At 37.4% G+C, this 18,587-nt stretch overlaps 1 protein-coding gene across 11 annotated transcripts in view; it reads right to left on the bottom strand.

The window, feature by feature from the left end:
- pfkpa (phosphofructokinase, platelet a) overlaps window positions 1-17,590 on the bottom strand; it is a 42,707-nt gene extending 25,117 nt beyond the window's left edge. For 7 of the 11 annotated variants that reach the window (XR_006925322.1, XR_006925318.1, XR_006925319.1 and 4 more), the window contains exons 1-8: window positions 17,360-17,589; window positions 6,745-6,818; window positions 5,932-6,009; window positions 5,260-5,449; window positions 4,079-4,244; window positions 3,391-3,435; window positions 3,159-3,267; window positions 1,346-1,441 (exon numbers count right to left, since the gene is read on the bottom strand). Coding sequence is in view for 6 of the 11 variants with exons in the window: in XM_046846412.1 (XP_046702368.1) it covers window positions 1,346-1,441; window positions 3,159-3,267; window positions 3,391-3,435; window positions 4,079-4,244; window positions 5,260-5,449; window positions 5,932-6,009; window positions 6,745-6,818; window positions 17,360-17,450 (849 nt within the window). In the remaining 5 variants the exon portion in view is untranslated. Of the gene's footprint in view, window positions 1-1,345; window positions 1,442-1,696; window positions 1,793-3,158; window positions 3,268-3,390; window positions 3,436-4,078; window positions 4,245-5,259; window positions 5,450-5,931; window positions 6,010-6,744; window positions 6,819-17,359 lie in introns of all 11 variants that reach the window. The other 4 variants (XR_006925321.1, XR_006925320.1, XM_046846406.1 and 1 more) reach the window with 3 other exon arrangements.
- Between the last annotated feature and the right edge of the window lie 997 nt (window positions 17,591-18,587).

Here is an 18,587-nt window from a genome sequence, read left to right on the forward strand (position 1 = left end):
CATTTTGTTTCCTGTGTAACACACTGTGTAGTGTCTATGGGAGTCACGTGATAAAAGAAGGCTAAAGAGTTTAATCTCTGTTTCTCGTGGTTTGAGAGTCCTACAGGTGCCTTTTGTCAAACTCCAGGTGGGCTGTTATTTGCCATTTACAAAAAGTTTTTTTTACAATACAGGCCTGATTGGTGGAGTGCTGCTCTTACAGAGTGACCATCGGGTTCTTGGTCACCTTCCTGACTTAGGTCCTTCTCCCCCGTTCGCTCAGTTTGATCGGTCGGCTCCACGCTAATAAGAGTCCTGGTGATTTCAAACTTCTTTCATTTATGAATGATGGAGGCCACTGTGCTCAGTGAGACCTACAATGCTGCAGAAATGTTTCTGTCCCCTTCCTCAGATCTGTGCCTCGATACAGTCCTGTCTCGGAGGTCTACAGACAATTCCTTGGACTTCTTGGCACGGTTTGTGCTCTGACATGCACTGTTAACTATGGGACTTCATATAGACAGATGTGTGCCTTTCCAAATCATGTCCAACTGAATTTAACACAGGTGGACTCCAGTCAAGTTGTGGAAACATCTCATTGATCATAAGTTTTTTTTTTGTTTTTTTTTTATAAATTTGCAAAGATATCAAACAAACTTCTTTCACATTGTCATTATGGGGTTTTATTTGTAGAATTAAGCAAAATAATAAATGTAATCTATTTTGGGATAAAGCATACTGTAGAAAACTTAATGTGGAAATAGTAAAACACTCTGAATACTTTCCGGATGCACATGTACATATTTGCAGGGCTAGGTGCCATCCAATCAGCTTCCATGTTGATATTGTGACAGCGTTTTTAAGACTGTCTGTCGACAAACAACTCATTTGTCTTTGGTTTGTTTTGCATGTGCCCCTGTCCTGTAAATTTGCTTACAAGATTGTGGGTGTAGGAAAATTTAGGAAACAGTGGACAAACAGTGATCTGCTAGAGAAATACATTTATTATTGTGATTACATAGCTACCATTTATAAAAAAACCTAACGAGCGATATCACAGTTTAACTTTTCAATATGCGGAAGCTGTAGTTACGCTTGGTTTTGTGAAATGATGCGACTACTATAGCTGGACTGGTGATATATCTAAACAAGTTGCGCCTTCTAACTTCTAAAAGTGATCATGTAATGGACAAACAGGGATGAATAAAGAGTGTATGACTTGCCAGTTAGCAGAGTTAGCCATCTACATCTACCTCACCACACAGCTTTTCAAAAAGGTCACAAAGCCACACAGTGAAGCCACACAGAGAGGTCAGAGTTCAGGTCGGTGCAGGAGTCGTGCTGCAAACAAGCCTGTTGTACTTACATCTTTCACACGATCTGTGGTTATAGGCATGTTGCTACGATCAATAGCGCCCTCAGCTATTATTATGATATTCAGCCTTTTTCTTCCTGCCCGATTCTACGAGGTGACGAGAGACACGTTACAGAAAAACGGACAAAACAAAGCGCCAGGGGACGTCCCAAAGCTGGAGACCGGATGGTGGAAGCAGTTCAGCAGTCATGCCTCCAACGCCCCCAAACACCCACCCACCCACCAACACCACCACCACCACCACCCCCCAGACGGACCAAATATTAATTATTGTCACTGAAACTGCTTTCCTTCAGGTCTCCATGCAGTAGATCTCCCCTGGCTACATGATACAGTACTCACATCCTGTAAGAAACTAGACGTTATTGCTTTCCCATGTCTGTCAATGGCTCCCTCTGCCACTATGATAATGTTCAGCCTCGAACCCCTGGATCGAGTCTGGGGTCACGAGCACATTTAAGCATAAACACCGACACAAACATCAGAGAAAGACAACGTCACATAAATTTACCCTAAAATCAGTAATGAAAACAGAATCACAGTTAAAAGTTGTACCACAACAATATATAGTCAATTTAGGGAGAAGTGTGTTTCATAATGCATCGTTTTTAATGGGGAATTCTAGAGCCCCCTAGAATTTTTATAGATTATACAATAATACAATAATCATATTAATATTATAGAATTATATCAAAAATAAATTACTATATATTTATTACAGCTATAGAAAAACTTGGAAATGGCTTTAAATTATCATGATGAATATACGTTCATACTTACTCAAAGGTGCTAAATGGTAAAAGCAGTCATGCAATAGTTATGTAAACAATAAATAACATTATATATAGTAAAATATAAACATAGACAAGTAACAGTCTGTTACACAATTGCGGCTAAATCTATCTATCTATCTATCTATCTATCTATCTATCTATCTATCTATCTATCTATCTATCTATCTATCTATCTATCTATCTATCTATCTATCTATCTATCATCTATCTATCTATCTATCTATCTATCTATCTATCTATCTAATATGAAATCCATTGCAGAATTCATGGTACACCACATTGTTTTTGAGTTTTTGGTATATTTATCTATTCATCCATCTATATTTTTCTCAGACTGGTTATAATAAACCAATGTTGTGATCATCAGTAAAACTGAGCAACTCTACTATCTAACTTCATTTACAGATTTACAAAGAATTTGTATTAAAGAAAAATACATGATAACTATGAAATTGTATACTGTACATAAGTATATAATATGAAACTGTATATTGTACATATAAGTATATAATATGAAACTGTATATTGTACATATAAGTATATAATATGAAACTGTATAATGTACATATAAGTATATAATATGAACTGTATATTGTACATATAAGTATATAATATGAAACTGTATATTGTACATATAAGTATATAATATGAAACTGTATAATGTACATATAAGTATATAATATGAAACTGTATATTGTACATATAAGTATATAATATGAAACTGTATATTGTACATATAAGTATATAATATGGAACTGTTTATTGTACATATAAGTATATAATATGAAACTGTATATTGTACATATAAGTATATAATATGAAACTGTATATTGTACATATAAGTATATAATATGAAACTGTATATTGTACATATAAGTATATAATATGAAACTGTATAATGTACATATAAGTATATAATATGAAACTGTATATTGTACATATATATGTAAATGATATGAAAATGTAGCTTGTGAAATCTCGAGGTGAGGAAGAGCTTGAGTTTGGTTTACCGCAGAGAGTTTCTCACACATCTTCTCCTCCCAGCCGTCTTCTGGAGGCATCTCGGGGATTAGAACCCAGTCGGCACCGCAGGCCAAAGCGCTCACCAATGCAAGGTAGCTGCAGAGAATCAGTCAAACCACATGTCAACAACTCTTTACTTAAAAATTTTAAGTTTAGAATTTAGATACAGGCAAACATCAAAAAGAATGTTTCAGGACGTTTGATTAGTTTTCTTCTTACCCACAGTGTCGTCCCATCACCTCCAGAACAAACGTCCTCTGGTGGCTGGAATCACATGAAGTAATTCCAGTTAGTTCAAAACTAATGGCAGCCAAATTGTTTAAAATAGAAATACATACATTTGTATCCTTCTCTCCCTACCATCTTTCCTTCCTCTCTTCTTTCCTCTCTCTTTCTCTCATCTTCCTTCCTTCTTCCCTCATCCTTTCTGCCTCTTTCCTTCAGTCCTCAAATACTTCCTCCCACTTTTTTTCCTTCCTTCCTTCCTCCCTTCCATTCTTACTTCCTTCCGCTCCTCTATCCATCTATCTTTCCTGCTTTCCTTTAATTCTTCCGCCCTTTCTTTACTTCTTGTCTTTCCTTCGTTCTTTCCTCCCTCCATCCATCCATCCTCATTTGCTGTCTTTCTTTCCTTCCTTCTTCCCTCTCCTCCTTCCCTATCCTCCATCCTTCCTTCCTTCCTTCTTCCCCACTCTAGTTCTTTGTTTAATTCAATGTTCACTGACATCGTATGAGCCATAATATGCACTTAATATTTATAACACTAACACAAATTACATTGCAAAATGTAAATAATAATAATAATAACAAAGCAAAAACAATAATAATAATAATTATTATTATTATTATTATTGTTGTTGTTGTTGTTGTTGTCATTCAATGTGCCCAGATATTCCTCAGCTTTAACCTCTGTGCAGTGGTCATGATGGCGTCCACCACTTCGATGATTCTGTGGAGAGCCGAGTCTGTGCCGATTGTCATGTCTGTGCCACAGAAGTCGTTGTCGATGGATCCCACCATTCCCACAATGTGCAGGGCTGAATATTTCTGTACAGCCTCCTCATCGGTTAAACCTGATGGGGGAATTCCAAAAAAAAAGCTGCTCTTCCTTTCTACATTCTATATTTAACTCACAGAAAAACTTGCAAGACATTTTTCTCATGACCTTTATTATTATACTGAAGCAGTTGTGGTTTTGAGTTTGCATAATGTAGTCACGTCTTCATACTTACACACTGTTAAACTCTGTTAAACCTCAGTCTGCCATTAGCCTTTCATTACAAATATACACTACAAACACAGTGCACGGAGCTTTGCTTGAATTTTAGAGCACACACACACACACACACACACACACACACAAAACATCTTATACTCTATAAGTATTTTCACTGATGCCACAGAGAGCATAGTATGCCTCTAATCCAGTCTCCTCTCCCTTATATTCAGCCTTATCCTCCACTCTCCAAGAATAAACCCACATACAAAACACAAACACATTTTAAACACAGGAACCAAAAATAGATAAAAGATAAAAGAGAGCCATTTTTTGCAAGGTCTGGGTAAATGCGAACACATTTGACGCTGACTCATCATTGTGAGGACATTTGATATTGGCCTGTCATTGTGAGGACATCTGAGGAAATCTAACTAAATACTATAAGGACATTTAACATTGACCTTTTATTGTGAGGGCATTCGACATTGGCTTATAATTTTAAGAATATTTGACACTAATTTATCATTGTGAGGACATTTGATATTGTCCTATCATTGTAAGGACATTTGAGTAAATCTGACTCAGCATTTTGAGGACCTCCGCCATTGGCCTGTCATTGTGGGGACATCTGACAATGATGTATCATTGTAAGGACCTTTGACGCTAAGTTATCATTGTGCGGGCATTTGACATTGACTTATCATTATGAAGACATTTAACACTGATCTATCATTGTAAGGACATCTGATATTGACCTATTATTGGGAGGACATTTGACCCTGATTTATCATTGTACTAATATCTGGTTCTTTTTGGACCTCACAATGGGCTAAATATGTACACACACACACACACACTGCACTGCGTACCCTGTTGGACGAGCTCAGCCAGCAGGCTGCTCCACTCCTCCCTAAAGAGGTTGGCTCCTGTCAGACTGCCGTCTCCGCCAATAACACACAGGTTAGTGATGCCATGCTGCACAAGGTTATGGGCCGCCTTCAGACGTCCTTCACGTGTCCTAAACTCTTTACATCGCGCACTTCCGATTACAGTGCCACCCTGTTGATTCAAAAGAAATCAGATAAAGAAGAAGAAGAAGCCAGGTCACATGGCTAAATGGGTGCAAAGAATTGCAAAAGAACCTAAAACGCATGGTGTGTTGTGAGTTCCTTTAATCACGTTGATTCTTACTTTAAATTTTCACTTATAACAGAAAAGACAAAAAAAAAAAAAAACATTTCAGATGTGTGGGAAACATCTTTAGATACCTTTGGGTTCCTTAAATTGTTCCTCTTATAACCACCATGATTAGGGAACTATTCTAGTGCAGGGTTCTCAATAAAACCTTTGAAGTTTCACCAGAAAAAAACAACAACCAAAGAACTCTCAAGATGTCTAGAGCTGAACTTTTGTGTCTAAGAGTGTCATATTAAATATAAAAGATTAAATATGCAAAGGATTTGTTCATGTTCGTGTGTGTGTGTGTGTGTGTGTGTGTGTGTGTGTGTGTGTGTGTGTGTTTGTCTTATCCTAACACTCACCACTTGAAGCATGCTGGACACACTCTCCCATGTGGCCTCTTGTATGTTATCACCTCCATCCACCATACCCTGATATCCCTGTTGAACACACACACACACACACACACACACACACACACACACACACACACACACAGTATAATGAATCTTTCATGTCCCATGTCCTTTTATCTCTATTTTTACTATAATTTAATCAGCAGCATGATATTATCTGGCTGCAGTTTAAATCTGAATGCCATTAAGTCCTTTATTCACATCAGGCTTTTAATAAACACAACCTGGTTCGTGTGTGTGTGCGTGGGCACGTGGAGAGAGAATGGAATGAGCATTGTACATGCGTGATTGAACCATTAGGCTACTTTATAAACACACTCGAACACACACACTTCCCTGGGTCAGCACCCAAACTAAATCCATGTAGGGAAAGTATAAATGGCAGTTTTAGCAGGACACTGCCTCACACCGAGGTTTCATCATTTGGAGTAAAAATCTTCTTATAACATCATGTGACAAAAAAATAATTGTACACAATATAAAGAAAACATTTCTAACAAATGTTAAACCTACAAAAAATTCTAACACTCAAAGACTTTACAAGAAGCCATAAAGATTCTTTTACATCTGGCTGATGAGAAAACCCATGTTCTATAAGTAAATTGTAATAAAGTGTTTATTATGAAATAACCAAAACACAATATATTTTGAAAAATGCACAAAAAAAAACTACACAATCACTGCCACATGATGTGACTTGGTTGCCCTCTGACCACCTTTAATAAGCATGAAAAATTGCATGGAAGATACCTAACATACCTCATGAATGAAGTAGACTTTGGCTCCGACATAGATTCCCATTCGCACGACAGCCCTTACGGCTGCATTCATACCTGTAACACACACACACATAATTAGTAGTGCATACTGTATGAAAAAGATCCACATAGCATCGTCAGATGTTTCATCTAAAAATACAGAAAGCTGGTCACATGTCCATTAAATAAATATCATCACATTTACAATTATGCCATTTGGCAGACACCCTTATCCAGAGCTACTTACAGTACATTTATCTTATTCATATACAGTAATTGAGCAGCTATGGAGTTAAGGGCCTTGCTCAAAGGGCCCAGGAGTTGCAGCTTGGTGTGGCTGGGATTTGAACTTGTGACCTTCGGATTCAAAGTCCAATGCCTTAACCACGAATCTCCCACCTCTACCGGCTAGTTTTAAATAAGAACCAGAACATGTACGTTTGATTTACAATGAATAAAAAAAAAAAAACACAAGCACTTACATTTAGGAATTAAATATTATATACATTTGCTTTTATAGTTTATAAAAATGTAACTAATAAAGTTAAATGAACACTAATGCAATATGTAAATCGGGAGATGGCAAAGGAAAAAATAGATTCCTATTCCATTGGTTTTTATTTGTAGAGCAACTTTAGATAAATAGATTAAGAATATTAATTTTGTGCCTTTGACAAAGAAGAATGTACTAAAATCATTCTTGTGGCAAAACAGGAAGTTGTCACAAGGTTGCAATGAACGGTAACAGGACGTGCAGGAAATGCATCACGCACAAAACTGTTACAAAACTGGGAGCCAAAGCTGGGAAAGACGTGTCCTTTCCAAGACCCATGCATGTTTAAAAATCAATGTTAAGTGTGTAGTAAGTTAATGTATATCAAAATAAATGAGTTCCTTAGTTCATCTCTTAGGTACACATGGACCTGCATGGTGTAATTGTTGAAGTGGAAAACATGATATGAAGAAAAGTATCAAAACACACCATATGTGGTTCCTCCACAAACTGTTACCCCAAAATTGGAGAGTAACATCAACTCTCAAGGGTACATCTCCATTAAGATATGGGTTACATGGATAGGAGTGAAATCTTGTGTGGCCTGCTGCAGAGATCTGAACATAGGTCTAAGGTTGCAATGAACATTGCCAAAGAACACAGGAAACACTTCACACATTATAGTGTTGCCAAACTGGGAGCTAAAGCTGGGAGAGACGTCTCTGTTTACAAAGAAATGGCAATTGTGAATAAGAGAATGTTTTGTAAGTACATTTACATTTAGCTTAAAGAGGGTTAAATTCCCTTATGTATGAATATATTGGGACAACCATAAAGAGCAATGCTGGACAAATAGTCCTATGTTAATCGCACAAATTAATGAGGCCACAAGATTAATTGAGGTCAGTGAAGTGTAATGGATAAAAAAATAAAAAATAAAAAAACAAATATAATGGTGGCAGTGGAACAGAACGAAAATAAAAAGGATTTGGTGCTGTGCTGAATATTCAGGATTCTTCCATGTGTGTGTTTCAGCTCTCTCTCTCTCTCTCTCTCTCTCTCTCTCTCTCACTCCCTGCCTTGTTTGGTAAAAGCTGAGCGTGTCCTGATTCCTCAAACGCACTCGCTCGAGGTTTTGAGAGAAGCTGCTTAAATTCCAATGTGGAACTGGGACACAGTAAAAGCAGAGACATGCCAATGCATAAAACTCAACTATTAAACCTATTAAAACCCGTCTTCGTAGTTGCTTGTCAACCACTGAAACATTAGCGGATTTATGACGATATGGTGACACTAAGCAACAAGTTGAACTGGGACCAAGCAGCAGGAGCATGAGAGATAAAACGCCTCCACTCGAAGACAAATGTGAATCGTCAAGAGGTTGGAGCTGCTGGGATAATAGAAGGTGGACGTGTGAAGGTGCACATCAGTATCAGATTAAAACACATGATGCTTTTCTGCTTGATGCATATACCTAGTGTGTTGATAGTTAAACATGCAGGCCTTCACGTTTCGGACGTCACATGGACCTGAAATTTCCATTTGATATTCAATATTCCTGCCATATTCATATTCATGTCACAGTGAGAATAAATACCCAAATCTGATTGGCCAGAAGGTGCAGTTCATGGTGCAAGGCAAATCACGGGTTTATATTAGATTTCATTACGATGATATTCTATATTTGTTCTATGTTAACAAATCAATTCAATGTTATTTGTAAATGTAGTATTCACATAAATTACATAAATATTACATACATTTGTGTTCAGAACATAAAACTGTGTGTAAGCTATAGTGTAACAAATTTATGCTAACAATTAAATCAAAGTCAAAAATGGTATTTTATTTTAAAAATATGTATTAGTTTGCCTGCATTTCAGCTTATGACCAAATATAATACGGTTTTATATACATTTTATTAATTCAAATTGATTCCTGAAAAAAATGCCCAACATGGAGTATTCCAAAATTCCCCAGATCAAATTTTCTGGAAATTTTCCACCCCTTTGCAACCCTGGTCATTCCTAATCATTGCTTGCGACCAATGAAGAGCGAGTTACTGTGTTCTGAAAGAAGTAGAACAGTTCACGGTGTGCCATAAAAGGAAATGAATCCACTTTGATCTGCAACATCCCAAAAAGCTTTGTATTTCTTCCATTGCATTGTGTTTAGACTTCCCTATTATTATATCCAACAGAACATTTTTCCAAATGCACCCAGTCACTTGGCCCTTAATCACCCTTTTGAGAAGGTTCCATGTTTCCTCTCACATTAATGCGCCAACTAAGGCGCTGATGAGACCCTGCGAACATCCTTACAACCGTCAGAGAGTTTAAATCAATACATGATACCTGATCATGCTGGTGATCTTTTGTGACAACAGAAAACCCTTACTTCTTATTTATCCATGCTGACAGCATAAATATTGGTCTATCAGCTGCCATAAAAACCAGTTGTGCAGGGATGGGTGTAGCATATATAAACGACTTTAAAATTTGATTTCCCGCAAATAACATACATCAGCACCAGCATAGTGGCAGTCTAAAGACAGCTTTATTCTGCCTGTACAATTGACAAAAAAATCGGTTCAAACGGATATGACACAGTCGCCAATGGCACTTTTAGCTCCTCTGCAACCTAAGATGGCCGACAGGGTCATAAATCTTGACCGAAAATCCTGCAATGTGAAGGCTGTTACGATGTGTGCTTAAAACTGTACAAGCGATACCAATGCATTTGATGAAAGCTGCTTTGAAACAATGTCTATTGTTAAAAGCGACTTACAAATATTGAATACTGCATAAGAGGAAATGAAGATAGAGATCATATCAATAATTAATAAGCAATTTTATAAACAAATATTATACAAATCATTTATCCTGGCACAGAATTCAATATTTTCCTCGCATTGTATATTATACAATGTGTGAGGCGATACACTTACAAAACCAGCAGGATTTATACATTTGGCTCAGTGGCTAATTGACACCAAACTAATAAAAATACTCATGCAGTGTAAATTTCAAGTACATTCAGCTATCAGTGTTGAGTAATCAATTGAGTAATAAGATTATTACCTCCAACAATCACATCATCAAACTGCATGATGGTTTTGTTAATATATAAAAAAACTCTAATTTTATGGATTTGTTATACATGAGATCCATGTGATTACGCTGGAGGATTCAATTTAAGAACCATAAAGATAGATTTTGACTATAATTAACATAAAACAGTTTGAATTGAAGGCTTAGGACTGCGACGGAAATGAACGGCTTTGTGCTATGAGTCAACAGTCGATAAACTCAACAATGCTGGAACAAGAATGAATAAGTGTCACCCAGGTGAATTGAATTTAATTCAAGTTTATAACACTTTTCACAATAAACATGGTCTCAAGAAGCTTTACAGAATGTAAGAATTATTGAACAAAATTAACGTATGTTTAAATGTGTGTTTTGATACCCAAGTCTGGGGCGACTGTGGCAAAGAAAAAAACTCCCTTAAATGGTATAAGAAACCTTAAGAGGAACCAGACTCAAAGGGGGAACACATCATCATGAAACCAAGTGTATGAACATAAATCATTAAAAACTTTACAAACACCAGAGAGTGAGAAATATCATGAGTACTGGAGTATGTGATTATGAGTAATTACCTTCCTATAGTCTTATACAGTCAGTTGGACCTTCTGAGGTCAACATCTGAGATGATTATACATTCAACACCACCCCCGCCATACCAGAGCCTTTAAATGTTCAATGTTTAAGAAACAGCATATGTAGAATGTTATTTTGAGTCTTGATTAAGAGATTTCCCAAAGTCCAATGTCCTAAAGAAGGCTCCAAATGTCTGTGAAGACAGGCTCCCTCTGGAGTCTGGGAGCTTTTGCTATAAGTACAGAAATATTTTGAGATAGATGTTTCCTGCCCATGCACAGACTCAGAATCAGGTTAATGCCTGTTATCTGCTATTGTAGGCCTCAAGGTTCTGCATATGTGCATTCTGAGATGCTCTTCAGGTCACCACGGTTGTAAAGATTGCTCATTTGGGTTACCATAGCATTCCTGTCAGCTCCAACCAAAATCCACCCTTAAAGTAATACTTTAAGCCTTTGGATTGATTTGGAGTGATTATCAGAAGGCAGAAAAAGTCCCAGACCAGCTGGGTAACTAAAGCATTGAATCTGACATATTTCTCTCTAATACATAATACATGGCTTTTAATCCATAAAAATATAATCCATATTTTCACTTCTTCACCCACACTAGGCTACAATAAATACATTTTAAAAAGTCTGTGTGCTTTCGAAAAAGAAATGGATTCTCAGGCAACCCAGGAAAAGGCATTAGGAAAATTGGCGTCTCAGAAAACAATACACAGACTGAGTAAACGATTGCATTTTTCTTTCAAATTCATCCAGCACTAGTCTTGTGCCAGTGGCCACTGAGGTGAGGAAATACGTCGTCTAATAACAGATTGCTCATCACCTGTTAAAGAAATGCTCGCTTATTAATACTCTGTTTCATAGAACTCGCACAACACATTTTTTGTACCGTTTTATTGTTTTAATTCCAAGCTGGATGTTTGTGAATGATCTACCAGCCATAAAATACATTTACATAAGTAATAAGACCTACATTGTCAGAGTCGGTCCAAACAAACAGGGGGATGGAAAATATGTAGGCATTATTCCAACATGTCCAGGAACCGGATTGTTCAAACTGATACGCCATTGATGTCACCAACTTAAAGAGGTCATTTATATGTAGATCAATGACTCTAGTAATTTTGCTGACGATTTGCCATGACCTCTTAAGATACAAACTATCCATGTGTCACATTTAACACCACTCGAGCTGTTTTCACATGCAATGTGTTGGGAAGAGGCAACTTTGCAGAATGCAGTCTTCACGCAATTTTTTTTTTAATCTTCCGACTAATCAGGTCTAGGGTTGCAAAGGAGCGGAGAAAACTTCTGGTCAATTTCTGAAAACTTTCTATGGGAACTTTATTTGGAGATTTTTTTCCCCCCAAATATTTCAAGTTGGAAAGGTACTTGGAATTTTACAAAGAATTTATGGGAATTTCTGGAAATTAATATGGGGACATGTATTTTAACTGTATCTCAGAGGTCTTTAACATATTTCAAGTCAAGGACCCATTAGGCAATAGAGACAAGTGCTCTATTGTATGCTATTTAGACAATAATGGCTGTATAGTTATTTTTAGAGAACAGAATATCTGTACTGATATACAAGCTGCACACTGACTACTCTAAAATATATCCAAGTTTCATTTCTATAGTATTGTCTCTTGAAAAGGAATAATAAAATGGTTTCTGAAATGTGAGCGATGTACTCTTGTACTTTTGCGAGATACTCTGTTGTTTTACATGCATCATCGTCTGTATATTTTCATTTATTTTCCAGTCTTTCAAAAAGACTTACGCATCATAACAAGCAGATGTTTTTTTTATTTGAATGGATTTGCAGTTCCATACATTTTTTCTTTAGCTATCAGGTGGACAATTATACATTTACATGAACTTCAGCTTTAATTTGAATAGAACTTGAATGTAATTAATTTTTTGATTCTTTGATGTGTTTTTACCCATGTTTATTTCTTTTTTTAACAAAACATTTTTGTTATTTAAAATTAATTAGCAGACCCCCTGCAGTACCAAACCCCCGGTTAAAAACCCATGCTGTATCATATACAAACATAAGTATACACATTGTGTTTGGTCATAAGCTGACATGCATGCAAACTAATACATTTTTTTAAATGACATTTATTTTACTTTGATTCAATTAAACTTTAATTAAAAATAAAACACAAGTAACACAATAGCTTACAACACAAGTTTTAAACATAAATGAATGTAATATTTATGTCATATACATGAATACTCATAAAAATGTTATGCCTGTTTCGTGTGCAGGATTCAAGAAATGATGTGTGATATGTTATGGAGAAATTCACGTTACATGTAGGGGGTGTGACCTCAATCACGCAGTAAGTGTTTCTGTGTGCATGTGATTGATTGAATGTGCAGGTAGAAATTCAACTGAAATTGCATTAAATCTGGTTGTTTTAACCAAAATTATACTGCCTTTTTTTTCAACTACATTAAACTTCTCTGTTAAAGGCTAACCTGTAGTTTAGTAAAATAAAATAAAAAAATTCCCGATTAATTCCCATATAATCACGATTCCCATGAAAAGTTTCCAATCTACATACATCTATGTACAACTACATCGCAAATAGTGACCTTCTGAAGGACAGTGCGCCAAGATTGTAGTCACAGCCCTTGAATGTCCTTCACAGAGCCCTGACCTCAGATCCATTAAACACCTCTGGGATGACCTGGAACGCCAACTACACCTCAGGGATTCTCAACTGGCATCGGTTCGTGACCTTACTAATGATTTAAACCCTTCGCAAGAAGTGCAGGGATGATTATAACAACAAAGGGGAAACTAAATATAGAAAGCGATATCTAAAAAGCACATATAGGTGTCAGATCGGTCAGACGTTCAAAAACTGTTGGCCATAGAGTGTCTACCTTCGGAGTAGTTACAGTAACACAGAGCTTCGTGTCAGGTCACGTCACACGACCTTGTCATTGATGGCTTTCCAATAGTAGCATGCAGCCAAGTGTGTAATTTCGTACATGGTGTAGATTTCTGTCTCTGCAATGCAAGCGTGTTGATTAGTGGATCACGTGCCTAGACATGTACTGCATATAACAGGGTTTTAAAGTCGGATCGCCATCAGTGCTTCATTTTCATGTAGTTTTACCAAGAAAAGATGATGTTTTTTGTAGTATTTTTAACACTATATATATATATATATATATATATATATATATATATATATATATATATATATATATATATATGCTATAAGGATATAGCATTGTGCATAGTCTTTGTCTTAGTATTAAAAAGGTCAAATATGGTAACATTTCCAAACAGGAGAAAAATACTGACATTGCATATGCTGGGTATAACTTTAATACCTTATAGGCCCAAGGGTGGAAGCTTGGCAATACCAGGTGTTGAACCCTTGACCTTCTGATCAGTAACTGAAAGTCTTAGTTAGTAAGTATTGTGTTATTTTTTGTTCATCCATATTGTCTTATACAGCACCACGGTCCTGGAGGGAACATTGTTTCGTTTCACTGGGTACTGTACACCTATCAGGGATAACATCAAGACCACCTGCCTAATATTGTGTTGGTCCTCCAATTCAATTCACTTAACAGGTGCTATGATGAAGAGATAATCAGTGTTCTTCACTTCACCACTCATTATGTTAGTTCATATACATTTATGTTATATAATGTTATAATAACTTGAGCTCTGAAGGTTCGCTGAAAGTTATCCCAGTTCACTCTGATCTCAAATAACTGTCTTGTAAAAAAAGTCTAACTCAGATGTATTAATTAAGACTACACACGTGTTTTTCCAGTCGAACAAGGCTGGAACAGTTTTCCTCTGACCAACCAATCAGAGGACGGAAAAAATGCTGACGCTATTCTGGGCCAGCGAGCTGCTCTGTGAGGCGAATATGAAATCTGATTGGTTAAAGAAACACAGCTACAGTATTTATTAAGGAGACAATGGTAAAAAAGGCCAGCAGTATGACTTTGAAAGCCCTGTGCAGATTAGATTGACATGGCAGCACATAGAGGCTGAAATCTGATTGGACAAAAAATCTAACATCCACATACACGTACTGGAAGCAGTGCAGCCAAGAGAAACACTACGAAATGAAGAGAATAAACTGTTGGGAATAAATTAATACAATTTCATTGAACAAATATTAAAATTTAGGTTGTAAATGTAGGTCAGTGCTTCTGATAGCGTTTAGGCCAGCAGAGAAGACTTTGCTGACTGACCGCTGACCACTGATGTATGTTCTGGAGCCATGTAGTGTTCATCGGAACATTTAGCAGGAAGCCAGGTTCTCTGATTTATGTGGAGGTTTTTTTTTTTTTTACTTCTTGCCAAATCTTGCAGTTTGTCAGGTTTGATGCCTGAGGGATGATCAAGGACCAAATCAATCTGTCAAACGTGTTATCACTTGTACAGACAATCTCACAAAGCAAGGGTTAGCATTGCAGAAATATTGCAGCGTGTCCCAGAATGAATGAAATATCTAAGAGTGCAACACACTAATAAACTTTTTCTCTGGAAACTTTCCACCCTCATTGTGACTGTTGCCATAATCTGTGTCTCAAATTTAAAACTCTGACCTTCCATTCAAACGTGTTCGGAAAATTCGGAGGACTGGTGAGCTGACGTGAGCTGACGTGTGATTTATTACACAACGCTAATTCGTTTAGGGCTAAATTGACACGATCCATTTTTATTGCTAAGCCAAGATTTAATACACAGCGCTGATTGGTTTAGATGGATAGATGGTAGATGGATGGGATTCGTTTTTATAGTTTAGCGGGTCAGGGCATTGAAACTATCACGTGCATGTCTGGACACAGTGAAAGTGCAAGGGAGCAAATTGTTTTTAGAAATAGATCTCTCATGAGGAGCATCCCATATGAATATTCATGGTTGAATATGAATGTATAATAAAAAAAAGAAGAGGCGTAAGAGGAAGAAAAAAGAGGAGGAAGAAGTATAATAAGAGGAAGATAATGAAGGTATTAAGGAAAAGGAGAAATATGATGAATTTGAAGAAGAAGTGCTGATGAAGAAGAGGAGGAAGAAGAGAAAGTACAAAAAGTAGATGATGGAGAGATGAAAAGAAAGAAGAGGACGAAGACAAAGAGGAAGAATAGGAAGAAGAACAAGATGAAAAAGAGGAATTTGAAGAAGAAAAAAGAAGGAAAAGATGAAAAACAGGGAAAAAAAGAAGAAGAAGATGGTTAGGAAAGATGAAGTCATATAGTGACAAATTAATGCTGTGGGATGTGCAAGCGGAAATGGGAGTGTGTGTGTGTGTGTGTGTGTGTGTGAATAAGTTTTCCACCGCAGGGTGACGTGCCTATACTCTCGTACGCCAGAAAGAGAAACTGCACGCATGACTGTGCGGTTTCCTCGGCTCATTGGGTTGCCAGACCTGGAGCATTCACGTACACCTTGTCCCCTTACACAGGGCAATTAACGCGGTCTTAATTATACGGCGTGATATGCGGTCTCCTCGTGTGTGTGTGTGTGTGTCTGGTCTAAGTTAAAGCCTATTACCTTTATATCCTCACGCGTACACCGCGGACGCTAATCCCCAAACATGGCAACCTCTACCGCGGGCAGGTAATTACGGTTCATCACGTACGCTGCCCGATGACGTCATTCGACCCCATTTACAGCATAAAACTCCAATCAAAAAATATTTAGACATCGTGACATCATGATGGTTGAAGATGGGGAAGAGTTTGATTTACGGTGTAGAATTAAACACGACCACTTCCTGGTTTTGAAAGCGTGGAAATAACCGGAAGAAGCTACAGGGGGAAAATATCAATTATTATGGGGTGAGGGGGTTGCTATGGCGACCCTACAGGGCGTCGCGCACCGGTTGCGCATGCTAAACATTTTTGAGGTGCGCTGCGTCTGCGTTTGTGCAACGCATCCTGCGTGCGTGATGCGGACGGGCTCCCGCAATGCAGTACCGGGGCATCTCATGATCGTCCTTCAGTGGTATTAAAACCCTCTGAAACAGAGAATATACCCAAGGGTGTATGAATATCCGGGGTATTTTGCTTCAGATGGAAAGACTTGACATTCAGGGGATAAAACCGAGTGCATGTAAATGCATCACAGCCGCACTAAGTTCAGGTTCCATTCCATCCAAACCATAATGAGCCATATTATATAAATAAATTATATAATATAAATAATATAATATTCAGTTTTGAAACAGGTTTACACTGATATTTTAGTACTATTTAAACCCTGTCTAGGATGCCATCATGTAACCCCCGGTGTTTTACTTGTCCTTCCCAATGTCACAGAGAACACAAACCCCGGTCGAATGCCAAAAACCTCCGTAGTGCACCACATAGGCTGCAAGAAGTACTAAGTTGGCGCCCTACAAAGTGCGCATGCATAGTGACTAGGCAGGTTTTTTGAGACACAACCCCGAAACACGGTACCTTGAGCATCCCCTCCGCTTGTCAGCACCGCGATGGCTTTACCAGCTCCAGAGAGATTCTCGAAAAACTTCTTGGTGTCAGGCTTCGACATTTTCCGCGCCTTCAGAAACAGAAATGTGCTTAAGAAAATTAAATAAAACGAGTTAAATAAGGTGCCGGCTCAGGGACACTGTCCGCCCCCTTTTCCTGTCTCTCTGTACGCCGCTCAGGCACGTCCGCTATCTGAGCGAAGACTCATTAGCATAAAACATGACAGATGGAAAACTCGGCAAATGGGGTGCCGCGTTACATATGACGTTTTATTTTAGTTAACCAATCAGATTTCTTTGAGGGTAGGATGCTTCCGCGTAGGAAAGCGTGGTGTGGGCGGGACAAAGAAGTACGCCTTGAGGGAATGGTGTGTGATGGAGGATGGTGTTGGATCTTTCTTCAGTCTTTTCTCTTCTAAATGATTTTCAGCATCATTATTGACATTTTTCCATCTACAGTCAGAAAAGCTAACAGATTAAAAAAAATGCAGATTAAAGATTTAAAAACATCATTAACATTCATAAACTTTGTTGACATTGACATACTTAAATGACATTCATGAAAATAAAAGCCCCACAGTTGCATACTAGGCATTTAATTCATTTTGAATTAAAACTCAAGGGATAGTATGTCTAATGACATATTAAAGGAAGGTTATAAATCATGCCCTTTCCAAATAATCACCCTACTGAACTGATTGTTACACTGCTAAGACACAAATGTCCCGCTGATGCCTTACTGATTTTACTGCCAGTAATAATAATGAAGTTCAGCTAAACATTCTGTATCATTTCTGTATAATTATAACTGTACATTCACAGCATATACTAGATCAGGGGTCTCCAAACTTTATCAAACAGCAGTTCGGGGGCCGACTACACACTCGAGGTCCAAATAAAAAAGAATCAAAACATGGATGTTGTTTTTAATTATTTATGTAATATTATTCTATTCAGTGATTATTTAATACCACATTGATACACTACACATGAACACCTGTATTAGTGGGAATGGTGAAATTGTTTCCTGGATGCCAGAATAGCAGACATTTCTGGCTTTAGATTTGATGTCCCTAACATCAACAGTGACCTGAGATTATCATCGGACAAGTTTGTTCTCAAATTGTTCTTCACGTATTTCATTCTTGTGAAATGATGATTAAACCAATGAAATTGCGGAACGGGTTCAGGTGAACCAA

The sequence above is a fragment of the Silurus meridionalis genome, chromosome 4, assembly GCF_014805685.1.
Source record: "Silurus meridionalis isolate SWU-2019-XX chromosome 4, ASM1480568v1, whole genome shotgun sequence".
In the NCBI taxonomy this organism is placed as follows: domain Eukaryota; kingdom Metazoa; phylum Chordata; class Actinopteri; order Siluriformes; family Siluridae; genus Silurus; species Silurus meridionalis.